This window comes from Dermochelys coriacea, chromosome 24 (assembly GCF_009764565.3).
Source record: "Dermochelys coriacea isolate rDerCor1 chromosome 24, rDerCor1.pri.v4, whole genome shotgun sequence".
In the NCBI taxonomy this organism is placed as follows: Eukaryota; Metazoa; Chordata; order Testudines; family Dermochelyidae; genus Dermochelys; species Dermochelys coriacea.
The window spans coordinates 12,679,805-12,701,541 of NC_050091.1; the positions used below are offsets into that span (position 1 = coordinate 12,679,805).

The window sequence follows — 21,737 nt, forward strand, 5'->3', positions numbered from 1 at the left end:
GCCTGCCCATGTCTAGGCCTGACGAGATCCTAGACAAGTTGGGGGGGACTCGGTACTCCATGACCAGGGATTTCATCAAACGCTACTGGCAGGTGCCTTTGGATCCAGATGCTAGGTTTGAACCGCTTTTGTCACCCATTTGGGGCTGTACAAATCCTTGGTCCTTTTGGCCTCAAGGAGGTGCTGGTCACTTACCAGCATCAGGTGGATCAGTTACTGAGGGGGATGGAGAATTTTACCCTAGCAGACACTGATGATATTTGTGTCATTAGCCAGACCTGGGAGGACTAGGCGTCCCAAGTGAAGAGGGGGCTGAGTCGCCTTCAGGAGGCAGGGCTGACTGTAAAAGCTGGGACGTGCAAGGTGGGGATGGCAGAGGGATCATACCAGGGACACAAGGTGGTGAGCGGCTGCCTAAAGCCAGAGCCAGACAACATGGGGTGATCAGAGACTGGCCTGCTCCCCAGACTAAGAAACAGGCCCAGGCCTTTATCGGGATGGAGGGGCACCACTGGAGGTCTGTGCCCCACTTTAGCTCTGTGTCAGCTCCCATAACTGAGCTATGCAAGAAGGGGAAGCCAGACAAGCTGGTCTGGATTGCAGACCGGGCAGTGCCAGAGGGCTCTCTGCATGCTGCAGGAGGATCTGGTCAAGGACCTGGTGCTGGGAAACTCAGACTTTGACAAAACCTTTATGATGTTCACCGATGCCCCAGACACAGGGCTTGGTGTGGTGCCGAGGCAGGCCAATGCAAAGGGGGAGAAACACCCCATCATGTATCTGAGCAGGAAGCTGCTGCCCCGGGAGCAAGGCTATGCGGCCATAGAGGAGACGTGACTGGCCATGGAGTGGGCTCCTAAAAGGCTGCAGCCGGATCTTTTTGGGTGGTGCTTCACTGTGAACCCAGACCACTCATCCTACCGTGCCTGCACCAGATGAGAGGGGCCAACGTCAAGCTCCTGAGGTGGAGTCTGTCCATCCAGGAGTATGAGATGGGGGTGGTCCATGTTCAGGGGAGTGTAAATGTTATAGCTGATGCTTTGTCCCAGAGAGGGGGGCCTGAACTTCCCCAGGTCACTGGCTAAAGAAACCACGGTCAGTTCGGTCTCGAAGGGGGGAGAGATGTTGCGAAGTGGGGATTTTCCCTTGTTATGTTGTATGTGAGCCTATATGAGTCTTAGTGTTTTGCATGAATGCCGGGTGTGCCTCCGTTTCCCTATGTATTGCACCAATGTCTGGGTGATGGGAATAAGCGTGTGTGACTTTTGCGAGGGCTGCTCCAGCTGCCTGCAGGGATGCAATGGCTGCCCCTTTGTAACCTGAGACACAGGAGGGGGATGCGACCAGGTGACTCTCAGCCCAGAAGTGAGACAAAGGCCGGAGGAGGAGCAATGGGCAGGGCAGGTGCCAGGCAGCTGGAAGCAACTCAGTCTCGGCAGGCTTGGGGCACAGGGGAAGGGCTTGTCTTCCTGTCGTTTAATAGCCCTTCTGTTTTCCAGCCTGGCTGAGAGTCACGTCTGACTGTGGAGTTGGGGGGCAGGGCCCTCTGGCTGCTCGGATCCCGCCTGGGCGGACTCGCTGCAGGAAGCGCACGGTGGGGCAGGGGAGGCTGGATGCTCCGAGGTCAGACCCAGGAAGGCCGAAGCTGGGGAAGCTTCTTGCCCTGGGGACAGGCTGCTCCCAGAGAGGAGGCTTCCCCAGAGTCCTGCCCGGCTTCCTAGGGAGCAGTTCCCGAGCATCGCCCGGGGACTCCGTGACAGCCCCATGATGATGTCACATTATAATGTCCACCTATTTTGATGATGTCCCATTCTCAGGCCATTACATCCAGGTGTCTGCACCTATTGATGATATCACATCATGGGGCTGATGACATCCCCACTTGGTGATGTGATGTCATATGTCGATGATGTCACTGCGGATGATGTTACACTGGGAAGACTGTCCATGTTGATGATGTCATGCCATGATGATGTCATTATTAGTCACTGACTGATTAAGACATCACAATTAACTAAAATTGGGGCCGCGTGCCCCATAGCATGACGTCATGTCGCGCTCTGATGCGACTTCGCCTCTGCGCCGCCAGGAGGTTGAACGGGCGCGAGAAGGCAGGGAAAGGGCAAGGCGCAAGCGCACTAGTAGGAGCCGCAAGCAGCAGCCGCGGCGCATGCGCCGCGATCGAGCGCGGACCGGGCGAAAGAGGCGCGAAGGGACCACGCACGCGCCCCGTTTTTTGGGCGAGATCGGGCGCTGCGCACGCGCACAAGCCCCTCGCTCGGCAACGGCGCCTGCGCAGAGCGGCTCGGAGGACCGAGCCAACATAGAGCGGGCGGCGCAGAGCGGTTCCACTTCCGGGGGGGGGGGCGGCGGGCGGCGGGCGGCGCGCGCGGGGATGCCGGAGATCGGGATCCGCCATGTGGTGTCCGCGAGCAGCGCCGACCCGGTGCGGGGCAGCCCATTCCCGGGGCCGTTCCGGGGGGGTCTGGGTCTGGGTCGGCGAGACCACGACGGGACGGGAGAGGCCATTCCCCATGGGGGGGCGGGAGAGACCATTCCCTGCTGGGGGAGGGGGGACGGAAGAGACCATTCCCCGGGGCTGTCCCGCCCCCTGACGATTCTCCTCCCCCCATTCCCCAGACTCACTGCGCCGAGAACCTGCTCAAAGCCGACACCTACCGCAAGTGGAAGGCGGCGCAGGCGGGCGAGAAGCAGCTGTCGGTCATCCTGCAGGTGAGCCCCCCGCCCTGGGGCCGGGACTCCTGGGTCCTCTCCCTGGAAGGAAGGGGGGGCAAGGGGGAGCCGGGACTCCTGGGTCCTCTCCCTGGAAGGAAGGGGGGGCAAGGGGGAGCCGGGACTCCTGGGTCCTCTCCCTGGAAGGAAGGGGGGGGCAAGGGGGAGCCGGGACTCCTGGGTCCTCTCCCTGGAAGGAAGGGGGGGGCAAGGGGGAGCCGGGACTCCTGGGTCCTCTCCCTGGAAGGAAGGGGGGGCAAGGGGGAGCCGGGACTCCTGGGTCCTCTCCCTGGAAGGAAGGGGGGGGCAAGGGGGAGCCGGGACTCCTGGGTCCTCTCCCTGGAAGGAAGGGGGGGGCAAGGGGGAGCCGGGACTCCTGGGTCTTCTCCCTGGAAGGAAGGGGGGGGCGAGGGGGAGCCGGGACTCCTGGGTCCTCTCCCTGGAAGGAAGGGGGGGGCGAGGGGGAGCCGGGACTCCTGGGTCCTCTCCCTGGCTTTGGGAGGGGATGGGGGTGCAGTGGTTAGGGTGTGGGGGGGAGCCTGGACTCCTGATTCCCAGAGTGGTTGGAAATGGGCCCTGGGTGGGCACCGCATCCCCGGCCCCTGACTCTCTCCCCTTCTGCCCGCGGCAGTTCGACAAGGAGGAGCGGATCCACAGCATCGACGTGGGCAACGAGGGCTCTGCCTTCGTGGAGGTGCTGGCCGGCAGCTCCGCCTCGCCCAGCGAGCAGGACTATGAGGTGAGGGGGAGGAAGCAGCGTGTGCTGGGCTTTGGGGAACTCCCAGGTCTAAGATGGGGGGGCAGAGGGGTGGACCTGGTTCAGCGAGCCCTGTGGGGTGGGGCCCAGCTGAGCGACGGCAGGGGGCTTAACCATTTAGGACTGTGGCGACGACAGGATTTGGGGTGGGGGGATGTCAGGTGTTTGCAGAGGCTTCTCTAACACCGGGCTCTCTTCCCCCCCACCCCCCCAGGTGCTGCTGGTCACCTCGTCTTTCATGTCGCCCTCGGAGAGCAAGGCTGGTACCAACCTCAACCGGGTCCGGATGTTCGGCCCGGACAAGCTGGTGAAGGCAGCAGCCGAGAAGAAATGGGACCGGGTGAAAATTGTCTGCACCCAGCCCTACACCAAGGTGGGACCCCTCCCCACCCTGGGACCCTCCTCCACAGTATAGCCTGGTCTGGGGACCCCTCGCATACTGGCCAGGCAGGGGTGGAAGGGATTACATGTGGGTGAGTGAAAGCGGGCAGTGCAGAACAGTGGTGACATCGTGATCCATTGTCGGTGTGACCTGCTCAAGTGGGGTGGGTGTGATGTTCTCCAGGGTATAGTCTGGAGTGGGGAACAGCTGTGTCCCCTTGGGTCTTTGACATTGCTTTGCCAGCAGTCCTGGCCCGCTCACACAGCCTGCAGCATGCAAAGTCACCCCGAGCTGAGTTACAGGAATGCTTTCCCGGCCGTTCCTCAATTACACACTGGGCAGCACCCGACAATCCTTAGTCCTGGGCTTGTCCCCCAGAAATGTGCGGCTTGTACTGCCCAGCACCCTCCTGGACAGCACGAGCTCATAGAAATCCCATCAAAGGGAAGGTATTGTGCACCAGCCAAGTGGAGGTTCCCAAACACTTCAGTCCAAACACTCTGCTTTGGATGAAACAATTTGAGAAGGTTTTTACTTGCTGAAAGGTTGATTCCAATTGCTTACAAATGTTGAGGCGTAAAAGTCAGAATGGGTTGCAAAGAAAAATGACAGGAAATAAGCACGCAAGCTGCTGTCTAATTTACCCACTGAGTGGAGTTAAAAGCAAAAAGGGTTTTTCTCGCCAAAAGCTTGTAGTAGATTTCACAGGCTGGATTTCCTTTCAGTCTGGGACCCTCCACTTTGGTTCAGTGTCCTTCCAGGGAATACACTGATGTCATGAGCAGAGAGATGGGAGAGGTGAGGTAGAAGCCACTGTTTTTCATTCCTTTACCCCCCTCCCTGAGGATTACCCCACACCTTGTGTATGTGAGGCTTGAACCATCTCTGGGGCAAAATGTACATTTCTTATTCACACCTTCCCCCTGCCAGAGAATGGCTGTCTACCCAGCTGTTTCTTAACACCTGGTGGGGTATTGCTCTGTTCTTTGTTGTCTCTGAAGAGCTAGTCTGTGGGCGCTCTCCAGAATCCTAACATATTTTAGTAACATCATGTAGTAAAAGTCCGTAGCTTTACACACATTTTAAAAGGACAATGATGTTCAGTAAATGATGAGTTTTCAAGTGATACCTCACAAAGCAGACTTTGTACCAAATATTTCATAACTTTATGAAAGTGGCTAACGTGGGGTACAGGGTGTCTCAGTGGGGGGAGTGAGGTCTAGTGGTTAGACCAGGGGAGGTGGGCTGGGAGCCAGAACTGCTGGATTCTCTCCCCAGCTCTGCCAATGAGTCACTTTCTTTCTGGCTGATCTCCCCATAGACCCTAGCGTATGGGCTGTCTTTTGTGAAGTTCCACTCGCCACCTGAAAACAACGAAACCCAATCAAAATCTGTCTCCCCGGTGAGTAACAGCTTTGGCGGTGCCCCTCAATCCTGCTAGCCCAGCCACGGACTCCCCCCTCCTCTCCCCCAGCTCTGTCAGTGCCCCTCACTCCCGACCTGCATCCCCAGCTAGCCCAGCCCTGTGCATTTCTCTCCGTACAGAAGGTGACCAAGCTGGGCCAGTTTAAGGTGAAGGACGAGGACAGCAGTTCTGCCTCAATGAGGCCTGGGGCCCTGTTCTTCAGCCGAGCTAGCAAACCGCTTCTCACACCGCCCAGAGGTACCACAAACCCCTGGAGGGGAGCTGGGGGGTCTAGTGGATTAGAATGGGGTGGGGGCTGGGAGCCACGACTCCTGGGTTCTCTGCCTGGCTCCGGGAGGGGAGTGGGGTCTAGTGGTGAGTGCTGGGAGCCAGGGCTCCTGGGTTCTCTCCCCAGCTGGGTGTGCTAGCTGTCTGTCGAGGTTAGCCAGAGATGCCGGTTTCCAGGGGCTGTCCCCTGCCCTCTGTGGTATGACTGGTTAGCTCTGGCTCCGTGTGCCGCTGCTGTGATTTGCGGCTGCGACTTCTCTTGTTTTCAGCCCCACAGACGGAGGAACCGTCCCCCAGCTACGCCATGGCCACCCTCCAGGCCAGCACACCTGGCGCTGCCTCCTCCCCCTCCCCACCCGCTGCAGAGAAACCCACTGCCAGGACCTCCCCCAGCTGCGCTGCAGCCTCCAAGGTACAGTCCTCTCGGCCGGGCGTGGCCGCTCCCTCACAGTGCCGGGGGCTGCTGGAACCCGGGGGCCAGTTCCTGTGACCTCCCCTGGCAAAGGAGTTTGGTAAGAGCCGCGAGAACAAAGAACAGCTTGAAAATCCGACCGCAGAGCAAGTGACGCCAGGCACTTGACCCGTTCGGTTTAACCCAGGGAAGGCTCCCGGCAGCCATGATCCCGTTTCTATTCACCCTGGGAATAAGGTATCAGTGCTCACCGGGGGGGCAATGAATCATTGGGACAAGCCCCCGAGGGGCGCGGGGGATTCTCCATCCTGGGCAGTTTCTCAGTCAAGATGGGATTCCTTGGTAAGATCGGCCCTAGGAGTGACTGGGGGGCCGGTCTCTGGTCTGGGCTGTCTGGAACGGCTGTCTCTGTTGGCCTGGGAATGTAGTCATCTATATGAACCCTGGTGTCCGGGCCGGCTCCCATCATTGGGGACTGCATTCTGGTACCCACAATTTGCTGCGTTGCAGATTTGCTTGGGTACAGGGTTCTCCTTCACTTTTTGTCTTCAAGCGGCCACATCTCAGCACCTGGTGAGGGGTCCCTGTATAAACAGCCCCCCGCCAGTGGTGGCTGCGTTCAGGAATCCAATGCAGATCGTCCCAGTTGTTTACCTTTTGCTCCTGATCCACTTCTTCCCCCTCAGGATCCGGCTCCGACCAAGAGGAAGTTTGAGTTCAGCAAGGAGAACTCGGCCCCCCCCTCTGCTCGGAAACCTGACCCCGAGGCCCCCCACTCCACGCAGCCAGCCCCCAAGAAGCCCAAAGGTGAGAGGGGACTCTTGCGTTCTCTCGCCGGCTCTCTCCATAGTATACAGTGTGACGGGTCGAGGTCTGTTGCTACCTTACGGGCCAGAGAAAGGTGGGGGGCGGGGTACAGTGTAAGGAGGGGAGGGCGGATCTGTCATTCATTCGGCCAGGCTTTCCAGTTGGCTCAAGTGTCCCAGTAGATGGGTGTTATCACGAACCCCCCCATTGTCCTCCCCCAGCCCCGGAGCCGCCCCCCAGCAGGCTGCTGGCCCACAAGAAGAAGGACCCGTCGCCAGAGGGGGCAGGGGAGGATTTTCATCGGCTCCTGCAGGGGACGGTCTTCGTGCTGAGCGGCTTCCAGAACCCCTTCCGCTCTGAGCTGCGGGACAAGGCGGTGGAGATGGGTGCCAAGTACCGGCCTGACTGGACCCCCGACAGCACCCACCTCATGTAGGTACTGCCAGCTCCCTGCCCCCGCCAGGCCGGTACTGCTCAGCCAGCCGGACTGGACCCCCGACAGCACCCACCTCATGTGGGTAACGCCGGCTCCCCGCCTGGCCAGACTGACTGGACCCCCAATAGCACCCACCTCATGTCGGTACTGCCGGCTCCCTGCCTGCGCCCAGCCGGTACCGCCCAGCCAGCCCGACTGGACCCCAGACAGTACCCGCCTCATGTAGGTACCCCCGTCTAACCACTAGACTCCACTCCCCACCCAGAGCTGGGGAAAGAACCCAGGAGTCCTGACGCCTTGATTTACCTCTCTCTGATCTCCCTTCTGCTTCCCTCTCCCCTAGCTGTGCCTTCGCCAACACCCCCAAGTACAGCCAGGTAAAGGGGTGCAGGGGCACCATTGTGCGGAAAGAGTGGGTGCTGGACTGCCACCGGGCCCGGCGGCGCCTGCCCTGCAAACGGTGAGGGGGAGCCACCCTACATCCAGTGGGCCTGGGGGGCCATCCGGGAGGTATCGGCACTGGCTGGGGCTCGGGGGGTTATATGCTATCGGGATCAGATGGGGAGCTAGACCAGTGGAGGAGAGTGCTGGGGGTCATTCATGGGGGGGCAATCGGTGATGGCTGGAGCCCAGGGGGTTCAGTCCTGTTGTAGGGGACTGCAGGGGGGAGGGGGGCTCCAGGGGGTTCACTCTGATCTCCCTGGGACTGGGGAGCAGTGCTTGGCTGAGGGGATAACCAAGGGGTGTCCCTGGGCAGGTACCTGATGGATGGGCTGCCTGCCTCAGGCAGCACAGAGGAAGAGGAGAGCGAGGAAGAGCCGCCCGCCCGGCCCCGCAAGACCCCCTCCCCCCGACAGGTAGGGGGCATCTGGTGGGGCAGAGTCTGGCTCTGGGAGGGGAGTGGGATAGGGCCAGGAGCCAGGACTTCTGGGTTCCCTCCCCAGCTCTGGGAGGGGGACAGGGTCTAGCTCCCCAAGCTCCTGCCCCCATTAAACCACCTTGCACAGACCCCCCCCACCTCGGACCTTTCTCTTGCAGAGAGCCGGGCAGCCTAGCTCCAACCACCAGGGCAAGGCGCCTGTCAGGGCCCAGCCGCCTCAGGGTGAGTCCTCGGGGGAGGAAACCGAGCCCGGCACATCCTGGGCCAACACCAGCAACTCGCGGGTCATGGGGGAGAGGTCTCCAGCCTCCACGGACAGCGGGGAGCCCGCAGGTAGGGAGAGAACCCAGGAGTCCTGGCTCCCTGCCCTGGCAGGTATCCCACAATGCCATGCGGTGGCTGGGACTGATTTCTCGTGCTGTTCTCCAGGGGCGAGAGACAGCGGGGAGGGTGACTCCGGCGACACGGACGACGAGCTGAGGAGGTGGGTACAGCAGAGCTTGGCCCCTGGTGAGTTGGGGGCAAGTGCCCCTCAGCCATGGGGGCTGATCCAGAGAGGGGATGGGGACAGGAGGAATGGGAAAAGGGCCCCAGGGGGAGATTCCCCCCCACCACGGTGCTGTTTCTGGGGAGGGACTCCTGGGTTCTCTCTGTAGCTCAGGGGAGTGGGGTGTAGTGGTTAGAGCAGGGGGCTGGGAGCCAGCACTCCTGGGTTCTATCCCTGGCTTTGGGAGGGGGGTGGGGGTGAGGTAGGGCAGGGGGCTATGCTGCTTCAGCAGAGGAGGGGGAGGGGTGTCACCCCCTGGCTGACCCACGCTCCCTGATGCAGGGTGGAGGAGGAGCACCGAAAGAAGCAGCAAGCAGGTCGGGAGGCAGCTCCGGACCTCGATGACGACCCCTATGGTGGCTCTACAGATGAGAACACGGATGTGGAGGAGGAGCCGGATCAGCCCATCCCGGAGCTGCCTGGTAGGTGGTGTGGGATATGGCGTCTTTCCCTTCCAGGGACCTCTGGCTTCCATCTGGCCCCGTGGGGGGGAACTGGCTCTCTTGGGTGGGGGGGAATGGGGCACGGAGCCTGTCTCCTCTAGGGGATGGGTAACCTCTGTTAACAGTGAGTTTGAGTAGAACATATGAAGGAGATTTTTAATATCCTGCAGCAGGGAGTCCAACAGGTGAACACAGTACGAATCTGACAGGGAGATGCCCAAGCGCTTTTCTAGCATCCAGCTCCTTACGTAAACCCGTTCATCCTCTCCAGATTTCTTCGTGGGCAAACGCTTTTTTCTCTATGGAGAGTTCCCCTCCCAGGAGCGACGCCTTCTGAATCGCTACATCACGGCATTCAGCGGGTGAGGGGAGAAATTCCATTGGATGGGGGATAGCTCCCGAAGTCCCCTTTGTAGTTATAAAATTCTCCTTCACTGCTGTCCTAAGTGTGATCTGTTTCTGGGAGGTTGTTAAACAGCCTCCGCGCCCCACCCAGAGACAGCTGCGTCTCTGTGCTGGACACACGTCTGTGTTCAGCGTGCAATTCTTTTTTTAATTGATGGAAGTATGGGTTGGGGCAGCAGGGGCTGCGGGTCAGGAGTGAGGGGCGCCGGCTGGGGTGGGGGGGAGCTGCAGATTGGGAGTGAGGGGCGTGGGCAGAGCTCGGGGGAGCCGGGGGCCATGGGTTGGGAGTGAGGGGCATGGGCAGAGCTGGGGGGGAGCTGCGGGTCGGGAGCGAGGGGCGTGGGCAGAGCTGGGGGGGCTGCAGGTCGGGAGTGAGGGGTTCTCACTGATGATGCCGTTCTGCCCCCAGGGAGGTGGAGGGCTACATGAACGAGCGGGTGAACTACGTCATCACGGCCCAGGAGTGGGATGACACCTTCGAGGAGGTGAGAGGGCTCCCCTGTTCTCCCCCTGCCCCCCAGCACCAGAATAGGAACCCCAATGGATGAGAAGCACGTGTCCTCCCCTAGAGCGGGCAGGGGGCTGGCTGGCTCCGTGGGGACAGGGAACGGGACACAGGGCCTTTAACCTGTTTATCGCATTTGGGTGTTTAATGCAGGGTGTAGACTAGAGTCTTTGGAGCCAGGACTCCTGGGTTCTGTCCCTGACTGGGAAGGGAGTGGGGTCCAGTTCCTCAGATCAGGGGGGAGCTGGGAGCCAGGACTCCTGGGTTCTCTCTCCAGCTCTGGGAAGGGAGTGGGGTGTAGGGGCTTAGAGCAGGAGGGCTGGTCAGATGCTCTTCTGGTGCTTGGCCCTCACTTCCCTGCCATTGCCCCCCCCCAGGCACTGAACGACAATGCCAATCTCTCCTTCGTCCGCCCCCGCTGGATCTACACCTGCAACGAGCGCCAGCGGCTCATCCCGCACCAGCCGTACGTGGTGGTGCCGCAAGCATAGGGCGGCGTTCGCAGATCCCCCTAGCACAGGGTGGCGCCAGCGCAGACTCGGGGCTGGGAGCCCCCCTGTGTACCTGGGTACGGGCGACACGCTGGGCGGGGCGGTTTTAGCTGTTCCAGCCCCTGCCTGAGCCTCCACTGCAGGGGCTGAGCTGGGCTCTGTGCTGGGGCAGGGCCGCCCCACATATACCTACCCCCTGCAGCTGATCTGACTCCTCCCCCAGCCAGACTCCCTGTTCCCCTCAATATACCGCCTCCCCCCAATCTCTGAGGCGCCCTCACCATGCGTCCCCTCAACCCCCTTTCTGCCAGCGCTGTCATTTCGACCTGTCGGGTTAATCCTGGATTGACTCTGCTTCTCGCTGTTTGGCCGCCCTACAGTCACATTCCTTTGAACTGGTGTCTGCATCTGCTGGACCCCCCGTCTCCAGTTCTTTCCCCCCCATATCCAGTCCCCTTCACCTGCGTGGGTCCCCTTTTCCGTTAAACCCACGTGGCTTGTGCTGGACAGAGTCTGTGACTGGGAGGGGGGAACCCGAGGGGCAGGGTTAGATGCTAAACTCCAGAGAATTTACAAACCCAGGTCAAATGCAGGAAACCGTCTCTCCCTGCCTTACCGCCCTGGGAACGGTGCAGCCAGGGACCACTTGGCACCGTGAATTTTCACCGAGCCACGGGGGTGGGTGAGTTCAGGTCTTAACATTTGACTGCTCTGGGCAAGGAAATTAAGCTGGATAGTTTCCCTCTCTCCCTGGTCAGTTTCAGGCTGGGGGGAGGGGGACCTATGTGGGTGTGTCTGGTCAGTTTCAGTCCTGCTCCCTGGTCAGTTTCACAGTTGCTGTGTGCCTGTGTCCATGGTTTCCCTTTCTCCTGCCCTAGATCCTGGGGTGCTGTTTGTATTTGTAGGGTGGGGGGGGGCGGGGCTCTTTTTTCTACAGAATTTTCTTTGTGCAAAATAAACGGCTTTCAGGTGAAGCTTGGTTTAAAAACCCCCTTTAACAGGGGGGTGGGTCTGGTCTCACTGAGGCCCTGGCCTGGGCCCCACACTGAATTTAGGCTACAAGTCCTGGGCCCCCTCTCGCACAGCACAGCGGAGGAATGGCCCTGGCCTTGGGGTGTGCTAGAGACCCTGCTCTGCCCCAGTGGGATTCTTTGAAAGGGCCCCACGTTGTCCTTTGAAAGGAGACGTGCTGTTGCTGAGCCCCCCTAGTCCTGTGCCCCCATAAACCCACATCCCCCAGGGAGCTGCTGTGGAAAAGGTACTGGACCTGCTGCCATGAACTCGAACCACCCCCCTGCACTGGTTCAGGGAGCAGCCTCTGTATTGAAACTCAGCACAAGCGTGTGATGAGCGAAGGCATCTCGCTCTCTGGACCTGAATGGGGCTGGAGCTACTGCTCCACCCCTCAGCTGCTCTGGGTCTGCGTGACCCCCATCTCCAGCCGTGGAGTTATAACCCATCCATTCCCCCTCTGAGCTGTAGCCAGGGGTGGGGGTCTCCGCATGTTCTGTCTGGCCTGGGCAGGGGAATCCAACGGGAACTTTTTCCTGTGCCCCACGGTGCTTTCCAGACTTAGACCAGCCAGGGGGAGAAGAGATGGGTGTGGGGGTCCTGAGCCAGAGCCCAGCTCAGCTGCTCCCAACACCACCTGGGGGGCCCTGTCCTTTGCTGCATGGCCAGTGTGTATCTTTCCTAATTAAACCTGTTAACGAGCCCAGCTGTGGCCCCCTTGTGTTGATCTGACCCCACAGCTGCCAACGGGTGGCAGAAATGAAGCAGTGGGGCTGATAGCAGGGCTGAGAGAGACTGAGAGGTAGGTCCATGAACGGAACCGGGGGGGAGCCCCGGGCTGGGATAGCGGGGGGCTGTGGGTTGGAATTGACGGGCACTCGCAGATCGGGGGAGCCTGTTGAGCTGGAGTCTGGAACCTTGTCGGAGGGGTGGGGGGCGTTGAGAAGTTTGTGCTTTGGGGGAATTCAAGACTTCCCAGGGGGTGCTGTGTGTAACACTGGGGGAGGGGGCAGTCAGCCCCTCCAGCAGAGGATGGACAGACAGTCATTACTTTTTATAGATTAATATACCAAAAAAATAAAATGAGCGAATTTCCCCTTCCCCCCCGCCCTGTCCTCCTCATGGGGTGCATGGGGGGAGGGTTCCACATAAAATACACTGGAAGACGCTTCTATAACAGGGATCAACCCTTCCCCATGGCTTCATCCCCTTTCCAGCCATGGCAGCAGGTTGGGTTTGGGGTGCTTATAACCTACAGGACACAGAAAACATCATCTGCGAATTGTACAGAGGGAGAGCAGGGGGCTGCGGGTCAGGAGTGAGGGGCACTGGCAGAGCTGTGGAGGGGCATCTCGGGGCTGAAGGTCAGGATTGACTTTTGAATGAAAATTTGTCACCCCAGTATGAAATGGACCATTAACTCAGAGTGCATTAATTTCCCATCACTAGAAACCCAGCCCTCAAATGCCAGATTTTTTAAATCTCAAAATTTCTACCCAGCTATTTATCCCCCTCAAGGGTGATTAATTTCTACTCTGTTGTTTTGTATTTTCTTTCTCTCAATTCTTTTTGCAAATTGGTTAAATTTCACCTACATGTTTAAAATTAAAATCTGGGTAAAGTTATTTTTGTTACTTGACTTTTTTTTAACCTGCTACAGAAATTTCCCAGTTCACAATTTATCTTTATTTTTCTTATTTATTTTCCGTCACATTCTTTCATCTGATTAATTTTACTGCGCGACTATCTATTTGTACCCAACACATTGTCACCTTGTTATAATAATTGGTAACTGATCGTTGATGATCTATCATCCAAGATTTGTTGAGAATGTATAATAATAATTCATACTTATTAATAATTAGGAACTAATGGCTAATGTATAATTAGGCTTGACAATCTGAGTTTTATCATTTTTGACATACCAATTTTTAAAGCATTTTAAATTTTTTTTACTGATTTAAATGTTCGCTGTTGTGGGAGGTTATGGGGCAGTCACACAACAGGGCGGGTCAGACAATAATTATTGAATGACTAAATGTTGATTTTTAAAAAGTGAAAGCTTTATACCTGTTAAAACACACATTGTCGACATGTACAAAGCAAATACCCTGAAATCCAGCTCCGCTCCGTTCCCCAGCCGTGCTGCTTTCCCGTCGCCCGTCCGGACATTTTGATGATCATTGATGGAAAGATTTTTTTCCATCGGTTTCCGAGGGTGCGGTGAAATGGACTTTTATCAAGGTTTATGGATAAAAAACTGACCCCTTCCAAGGCTAGGTATAACATGCCTCGTCACAGTTCGTTAAACTTGCAATCTGGGCTTTACAACAAAATATTAATAATTAACACAACCAATCAGTCAGTTATGTCATGTCTCTGGCAAAGTCTTACAGCCAGCAGTCAGTCCCCGCAGCAGGAAAATGGGGAACTAAGCAAGGATCTTCGAAGCAGGAAAGGCGTTGAGTCCATAAAGAGGAGTGAGGCGTGACCTGCGGTAGGAGGCTGGCTAGCACAGTGACAAGTCAGAACTACGCGTCAGTAATTGGGCCTGCAGCGTGTACGGTTCCGAATGCTGGGGACGGAGGAAGTGACCGGTGCAGATCTTGCAGAGAGTGGTAAACCCATTCAGCTGGACCCTGGGGGTAACCAGGACGAATTGTGCTTGGAAGGAACGAATTCGGGGAAGGTGGCACCAATTCTAGAACCGCGGAGGGGATCCAGGCTTGGATAGTTTGGCCAGGGGGAAGGAAGATCGGAAGAACAGCCAGGAAACGGGGGGTTCAAGTTAGATGTGGCAGGTAAAAGCTGGGTTGGAAGATGCAACACTAGCTGGGATTTGATGAACAGCAGCGTTTCTGAGGAACTGCTCCAAGAGAGACGGAATGGAGACAAGCCAGCCCCAGAGAGCCGGGCCTGAGGCAAAGAGAAGAATCAATCGTTTATCATCTGTAATAGAAAGTATTAGTGGTGTTTAATACAGAGAGTGAGTATCAATTGCTAATTTATAACTATTGATAATTACTAATAATTAAGACTGATTTCGTCGGAATTTATGACTTCCAGCGACCTTTATGACTTCAGCCTGCGGTGGTCGGGAGCTGTAGGGTCTTCCGCTGCCTGCAGGGACAGGGAACTGTGGGGTACCTCTACCACCTCTGGCAGCCCCTACAGCTCCCAAGAACCCTCAAGCTCCCAGCCGCCGTGGGCCCCCAGAGCTGTGGGCGGCAGGGGTACCCCGCAGCCCCGGTGCAGCTGCCCTGCTTCAGGCAGTGTGGGGACCCATTGATCCCCATTTTGTCATGGATATTTTTAGTAAAAGTCAGGGACAGGTGACGGGCAAAAAAGAAAAATTCATGGAAGCTGTGACCTATCCCTGACTTTTACTAAAAAATATCCATGACAAAAGCTTGTCTTACTAATAATGTGTCATTTAGAACATAAAGTATTTTAATATATCATGAATAGTGCCCAATTTATAATAATTACTAATTATCATTTATGATATGAAATGTTATAAATGATACAGTAATAATCATTTAGTAATATAATTGTTAATTATTAGAAATTTGATATTTAACATATACAATATCTTATTTATAATATAAAGTATTGTTCAATCTCTCATTTAAAATGTAGTAATTGATAATTATTAATCATTTATAAGTATTATCGTATTATTAGTTAACATAAAATTATAAATTGAGATTGTACAACAATAAACACAGACCCCGGCCGAGAGTGGGGCCCCATTGCGCTGGGTGCTGCATAGATCCACGGTGCTACCTGGGCCCTGCAATGAATGATGTCGTTTGACCGATTATCGATGGTTTCCCGTTCCCCCCAATCCGCATGGTGCTGTCCCTCAGGCATTTCGCTAGCATCACCTCACTGTCACGCACCTGTGGTCCAGCCTGGCCTGCATGTCACCAGCCGCAGCTGGAATTTAGTCCTCTGGCTGGGATTTGGGCCCAGTCTCAGGGGCCAGATTCAGGCCAAGATCGGGATGAGCAAAACTGGGCTGGGATTTACAGAGGGGAAATGCCCTGGTGTGAATGAGAGGGGGAATGTCTACAGAGCAATGGCTAGTTCCTGCCCGCTGGGGCTCTGGCCCTATTGACACCCCGCCCAAGATACAAACGGGGCCAAAACTGACCCTTGTGTTACAGTTGGCCATCATCCCTCTGGGCACCAGTCCCCCTTCCAGCCCCACGCCTCTATACCCACATCCCCTTATACCTCCATCCATCCCATGTCCTCTGTCCCTCCATCCCTCCCCCTACACCTCCATCCCTCGCTTGCCTATCCCCATCTCCCCACCCATCTGTCCCCTATTCCCCCTGCTCACCTGTCCCTCATTCAGCCATCCTCTTGCTCACCTGTCCCCATCCCCTGCTCAACTGTCATATTCCGCCCCCCCCCCCGGCCTGCCCCCGCCCCTGGTCTCTGTCCTCCTCCAGCTGGTCCCTGGGTTCGGCCTCAGACCTGTTGGCCCGGGGTGATGGGCGCAGTGCAGGCAGCTGCAGGGAGTGGGGCAATGTCAGGGCTGTGCATGGGGCCCACCTCTGCCACCATGTCAGGGTTCCTTCCCCACTCTGAACTCGGGGGTACAGATGTGGGGACCAGTATGCAAGACCCGCTAAACTTATTTTTACCAGCTTAGGTTAAAAACTTTCCCAAGGCACAAATTCCACCTTGTCCTTGAACAGTACACTGCCACCACCAAGTGATTTAGACAAAGAATCGGAAAGGATCACTTGGAGTTCCTGTTCCCCCAAAATAGCCCCCCAAGCCCCTTCACTCCCTTTCCTGGGGAGGCGTGAGAATATCCTAACCAATTCGTTATAAAGTGATCACAGACCCAAAACCCTGGATCTTTGGACACTGAAAAAAAAAATCAATCTGTTCTTAAAAAAATTGTATTTTTTTTTTTTTAAAAAGCAAAGGTAAAAATCCCCTCTGTAAAGTCAGGTTGGAAGATAACTTTACAGGGTAACAAAAGATGCCCAAAACACAGAGGAACCCCCTCGAGCTTTAACTTCAAAGTTGCAACAAAACCGGAATAAATCTCCCTCCAGCAAAGGGAAAATTCACAAGTTGAGAAAACGAAGATAAACTAATCCATCTTGCCTGGCTGTACTTAGACTTTCTGTAATAGGAGAGACTGGTTCAGAAGGGTTTTGAGGACATGGACTGATGTCTGGTCCCGCTTAGTCCCAAGAGCGAACGAACACAGAAACAAAGAACCCAAAACAAAGCTCCCCCCTTCCCCCCCAGATTTGAATGGATCTTTTGTCCCCATGGGTTCCTTTGGTCAGGTGCCAACCAGGTTATTTGAACTTCTTAACCCTTTACAGGTAAGGAGGTTTTTTAGGCTACCCTTATGGTTATGACCGGGCCAGAGTCGGAGTTAGGGAGACCTGGCTAGAGACACCCCCCTGCCTGGGGGAGCCCTCAGCCCCACAGAAGTCCCATAGATCCAGCCCCACATACTGATCCCGTATACCCTCAATCCAGCCCCACATCCCTCCATCCAGCCACGTAAGCCCACATCCCCCCTCAACCCCATCTATGTAGCTTTCTCCCCCCACCCCACCATGCACATATCCACATATCCCCCAGATCCAGCCCCACATACACCCCACATCAGACCCTGCCTATCCCTCAATCCTGTGCCCTATACCCTCCCAGTGTTCCCCCCAGATCTGTCATCTCCCCTCCTGCTGCCCCCCTCCCCCCAAAGACTTTTGTTCTCAGTTCTTCTCCTCATTGGAATATTGGATGGGTCACTGTGGGTCAGGATGGAGCATATGGGGGGCCCTGATCTGAGTCTGGGTCTGTGCAGCGCCCGGAGCGACAGGACCCTGATCGTGGTCGGGGTCTGGCAATACCTAGCGCGACAGGGCCCTGATCTCTGTCGGGGTCTGTACAGTGCCCAGCATGGTGGGAGCCTTGATTTTGTTCCCTATCTTGATCAGCGCCTTTAGGTGCTAAAATCAAGCTGCCCCTCCCAATGCAGGACCCTTTCCTTCACTCTCCAACAGCCCGGCTTGGCCGATGGAATATTTGCTGCTTCCCTTCAGAGACCTGGTATCTGAATTTTTTTCATTCAAAGAGGCCAGAAAAGAAAACTGGGGCAGGCAGCAAAAGAGTGAGACAAAGCGACCCACTGTCTGGAGACGGGCAGTATTAACCCTTTAATCCTGAGAAATGAGGGTAACAAAGATGGGACAGACGTATGTAGATGGGCAGCTTTCTCCTCAGGGATCCCACTCTAAAGGGTGCAGGATTGGCAGGCCATCAAGAGCCCGGGCTCTGGTTGGTTTGGGACGTGCAGAGGGAGGAGGGAAAATCCCGTGTCTGAGGCTGTCAAGGCAGAGCTGGTGGCAGAGGTAGGATAAGCTGAGGGGCGTGGAATATCTCAGCTCTGTATTGAAGCGTTAACCGGAGCCTTTTGCATTTAATTTCCCCAGGGATTTTCTATTTGTCAGCCCGGGCATGCAGGCTCCCAGCTCCCTGAAGGGGCGGCTGCGCCCTGTTTCATAAGAGGGGAAGTTCGCCCTTATACGCGGCCCGTGTGCCCCCTAGGACCACTGGGTTCTCTTTCCAGCAGCAGAAGGGGAGGGTGGCTTGTGGGTAGTTGCCAAGGAGTCAGGATTTCTGGGTTCCATTCCTGCCTCTGGGGCTTGATTCCCAGCCCCCTGTCGCTCTAACCACTAGACCCCACTCCCCTCCCGGTGCCAGGGAGAGAACCCAGGAGTCCGGGCTCCCAGCCCCCTCCACTCCCCTCCCGGTGCCAGGGAGAGAACCCAGGAGTCCGGGCTCCCAGCCCCCTCCCCTCCTAGAGCCAGGGAGAGAACCCAGGAGTCCGGGCTCCCAGCCCCCTCCACTCCCCTCCCGGAGCCACGGAGAGAACCCAGGAGTCCTGGCAGAGCATGGGGAGGGGACAATGCAGGAGGCTCAGTGAGGGTGGGGGAAATGCCAGCGGGGCGGGGGGAATCCCCGGGGACAGGGGCGGACGCAGCAGATCCGCCGAGAAGGGAGGGGGAGGAGGGAGAGGGAGGAGCCGCCGCTGGGCGGGGCCAGGAGCAGGGAGCAAGCGCTGGGCTCTACCAAGTGGCCGCACGGGGGCGCGTCAGGGCTCCCCCTTCGCGCGCCCACCGGGTTTCTCTCACCAGCTCGGGCGAGGGACAAAATTCATCGTGCAAACGCGCGGTGGCTGTTCTTTCTATGCGTCCATCCCCGCCCCCCCCGCCGCAGCTCCCAGCAACAGGCTGTTCCAGGCTCGGTCTCCCCTCCCAGGCACACGGGGTTGGTTTGTTAGGGTCTCTCATGAACCACGGGGCTGTGCAACAGGATGGTTTGTTGATGGTGGAGTATCTGGGCATCCTAGTTTGTTTACTGTAGGGTCTCATTTGTTTATTGTAGGGTCTTCTGACCACTGGGGTCGCACGAGCTCATTTGTTTATTGTAAGGTCTCCTGTGAGCACCAGGGCTGCAGAGTCCTGTTTGTTTACTGTAGGGTCTCCTGTGAGCACGGTTATGTTTGTTTACTGTAGGGTCTCTCGTGCGCTGGGGCTACAGACGCTAATGTGTTGTTTGTTGGCTCTCTCCACAGTTCTGGGGCTATGCACACTCGTTTGTTTAGTGTAGGGTAACTGGGCAGAGTGGTTTGTTTATTGTAGGGTCTCTCAGGAGACCTTGGATTGCATAGCCTAGGGTTATTGCTGTAGGGTTGCTTATGAGCTCTGGGCATGCTGTTTATTCTAGGGTCTGCCCTGAGTACTGACACTGCACACGCTGGTTTATTATCGTAGGGTTTCCCTCAGCTCAGTGGCTTTGGCTCTACATTTTATTTTAATTTCTGTTGGAAAAAAATCATTGATGGAGCAGATAAATACAGAAAACATCCTGTGGTGGGGGGTGGGGGGGAGAGAAAGTTAACTCCCAGCATCCCTGGTCTAACCACTAGACCCCACTCCCCTCCCAGAGCCAGGGAGAGAACCCAGGAGTCTTGGCTGCTGGCTCTAACCCATTAGAGCTCCCGAGCCAGCTGCTTCTCGAAAAGCAAAAAACTGCAGGATTGGAAGCAGGGGAGCAATGATGTGAAATCCTAGAGATCAGGCTGACCAGTGACCAGGGCTTCCTTGACAAGATAGGGGACGCCATTGCGGGGAGGGGTGATAATTCTGCCCACGGTGACTGTCACCGCCCAAAATGGCTGAAAGGAGGGAAGAGTTCAGCGCTACTGTAATTACACTGCAAGGGCAAAGGAAGAGGGTTGGGAGCCAGGACGCCTGAGTTCTCTCCCCGGCTCAGGGAGGGGAGTGGGGTCTAGTAGTTAGAGCAGGGGGCTGGAAACCAGGACTCCTGGGCTCTGTTCCTTTCCCTCCCCCCTTCAGCATGGCATCAGTTGCCGGCTGGCAAATCTCTCCCTCCCAGATATAATCAACCCCCAGCAGGCGTTACCGTCTCGTCACACCCAGCGGCTCCAGCTCCTCAGCCCTGCACCCAGTCGTGTTATTGCCACGGCAGGTTCCCAACCTGCTCCCAGGGGCCCCAAATCATCCCCCTGCCAGAGCCCACACTGGCCCACTAGCCACAGTGCAGCCAGGAGGGAATGATTTCTCATGCCCCCTGGGAACCCAACAGGCAATGGGACTGCACAGTACGCACTCATCTCTAGAGAACCCAGGAGTCCTGGCTCCCAGCCCCCCTGCTCTGACCACAAGATCCCACTCCTCTCCCAGAGCCGGGGAGAGAACCCAGGAGTCCTGGCTCTGAGCCCCCCTACTCTGACCACGAGATCCCTCTCCCCGCCCAGAGCCTGGAAGAGAACCCAGGAGTCCTGGCTGGCAGGCCTGTCACGCCCCTTTAACGACTGGAGCTCACACCCAGTACTTAGAGCCAGTGGCCAGGCTTGGAGTCCTGACTTGTGCCCTGGGAACGAAGTCCATATGGCCAAGAGAATAAACAATGACGTCACTTCCCCCATCCCCATCCCGATCCCGGGCGCTGAGCTGCTTCATGGGTTTCTAACCCTCTCCCAGGTGGGCTGCGGGCGCCTGTCCCGGAGGAAAGGGCTGGCAGGTGAAGGGTTAATCTCAGCTGCTTCTTTGGCAAAGGGCAGAGACCAGCCCGACAAGAATCTTCAAGGACAGTTAAAGTCCCTTGGTCCTTGCCCACTGCCCCCCACCCTGCTCTAACCACTAGACCCCACTCCCCTCCCCAAGCTGGGGAGAGAACCCAAGAGTCCTGGCTCCCAGCCCCACTCTGCTCTAACCACTAGATCTCACTGCCTTCCCAAGAGCCCAGGAGAGAACCCAGGAGTCCTGGCTCCATACCTCACCCCACCCCTTTCCACTAGGTGATGCGGCCTCCCCTATATCTGGCATTTGTAGGGTTAATCAGATGAACAGGGAATGAAACTACCAGCCGGATGGACCAATCAGGATAGGGATTGCGACCTTCATTTGCATATTTAAAGGGGACTCGATCTGTAGCTGTGGGCCCAGTGTGGTACCCTCTTCCATGTGTTTGCTAATTGTCCTTGGAAGACCCTACAGTAACAAAGCAGTGCAACTAACAGGTTGCGGGGTAAATCTTTACTGTGTGTGAGTGTGTGTTTCCAAAGAGGCTGACCTGTGAGTGCTTGTGTCTTGTTCTTGGTGCACCTGGGGTATGCCAGCGTGACTGTAGCCCAGTGTGGCTGTATGTGTGTGACTGAGTGTGTGTGTAAGTGTAACACTGTGTACATTGTGAGACAGAGAGGGGGGCTCTGGATATGTGTGTAAGCCAGTGTGTGTTGAATTGTATCTGTGTGTATGTGCGCGCATGTGCCAGGGCTGCTGTGTGTATAATTGTATTCCAGGGACAGTGTGTGTCTGTGAGAGGGACTTGTGTGTGTATCGGGAACCCTGTGTGTAATTATATCCCTGTGTGTATATATGTGGCACTCCATATCTCTGCGCACATGTCTCTGTGTGTGGGTGTTACCCTTCCCTAGTGTGTCTATCTGTTTGTGTTAACCTTCCCTAGTGTGTGTGTATTCGTGTGTATATCTGGAACCATGTGTTTACATGTGTGGCACTCCATATTTCTATGCACGTGTGTGTGTGCGTGTGTGTGTTACCCTTTCCTAGTGTGTGTATCTCTCTGTGTTATCCTTCCCATGTGAGTGTGGTGTGTGTGTATGTGTGTGTGTGTGTGTGTGTGTGTGTGTTACCCTTCCCTCG

At 56.5% G+C, this 21,737-nt stretch overlaps 1 protein-coding gene across 4 annotated transcripts; it reads left to right on the top strand.

The window, feature by feature from the left end:
- The first annotated feature begins 2,130 nt into the window (after positions 1 to 2,130).
- Positions 2,131 to 13,127, top strand: XRCC1 (X-ray repair cross complementing 1). 4 transcript variants are annotated; one of them, XM_038382916.2, is made up of 17 exons: positions 2,131 to 2,446; positions 2,641 to 2,733; positions 3,365 to 3,472; positions 3,705 to 3,863; positions 5,194 to 5,274; positions 5,418 to 5,535; positions 5,835 to 5,977; positions 6,664 to 6,784; positions 7,006 to 7,216; positions 7,564 to 7,680; positions 7,978 to 8,077; positions 8,259 to 8,433; positions 8,530 to 8,584; positions 8,930 to 9,069; positions 9,362 to 9,452; positions 9,905 to 9,980; positions 10,378 to 13,127. In XM_038382916.2, exons 1-17 carry the CDS (start codon positions 2,171 to 2,173, stop codon positions 10,489 to 10,491), a joined length of 2,178 nt encoding a protein of 725 aa, XP_038238844.2. In that variant the 5' UTR covers positions 2,131 to 2,170; the 3' UTR covers positions 10,492 to 13,127. The 4 variants fall into 4 exon arrangements, 1 of the variants encoding a protein (XP_038238844.2); XR_006276841.1 differs by having other exon boundaries at positions 2,298 to 2,446; positions 8,259 to 8,584; positions 10,378 to 12,362; positions 12,867 to 13,127; XR_006276843.1 differs by having other exon boundaries at positions 2,298 to 2,446; positions 8,530 to 8,610; positions 10,378 to 10,444.
- The last annotated feature ends 8,610 nt before the right edge of the window (positions 13,128 to 21,737 follow it).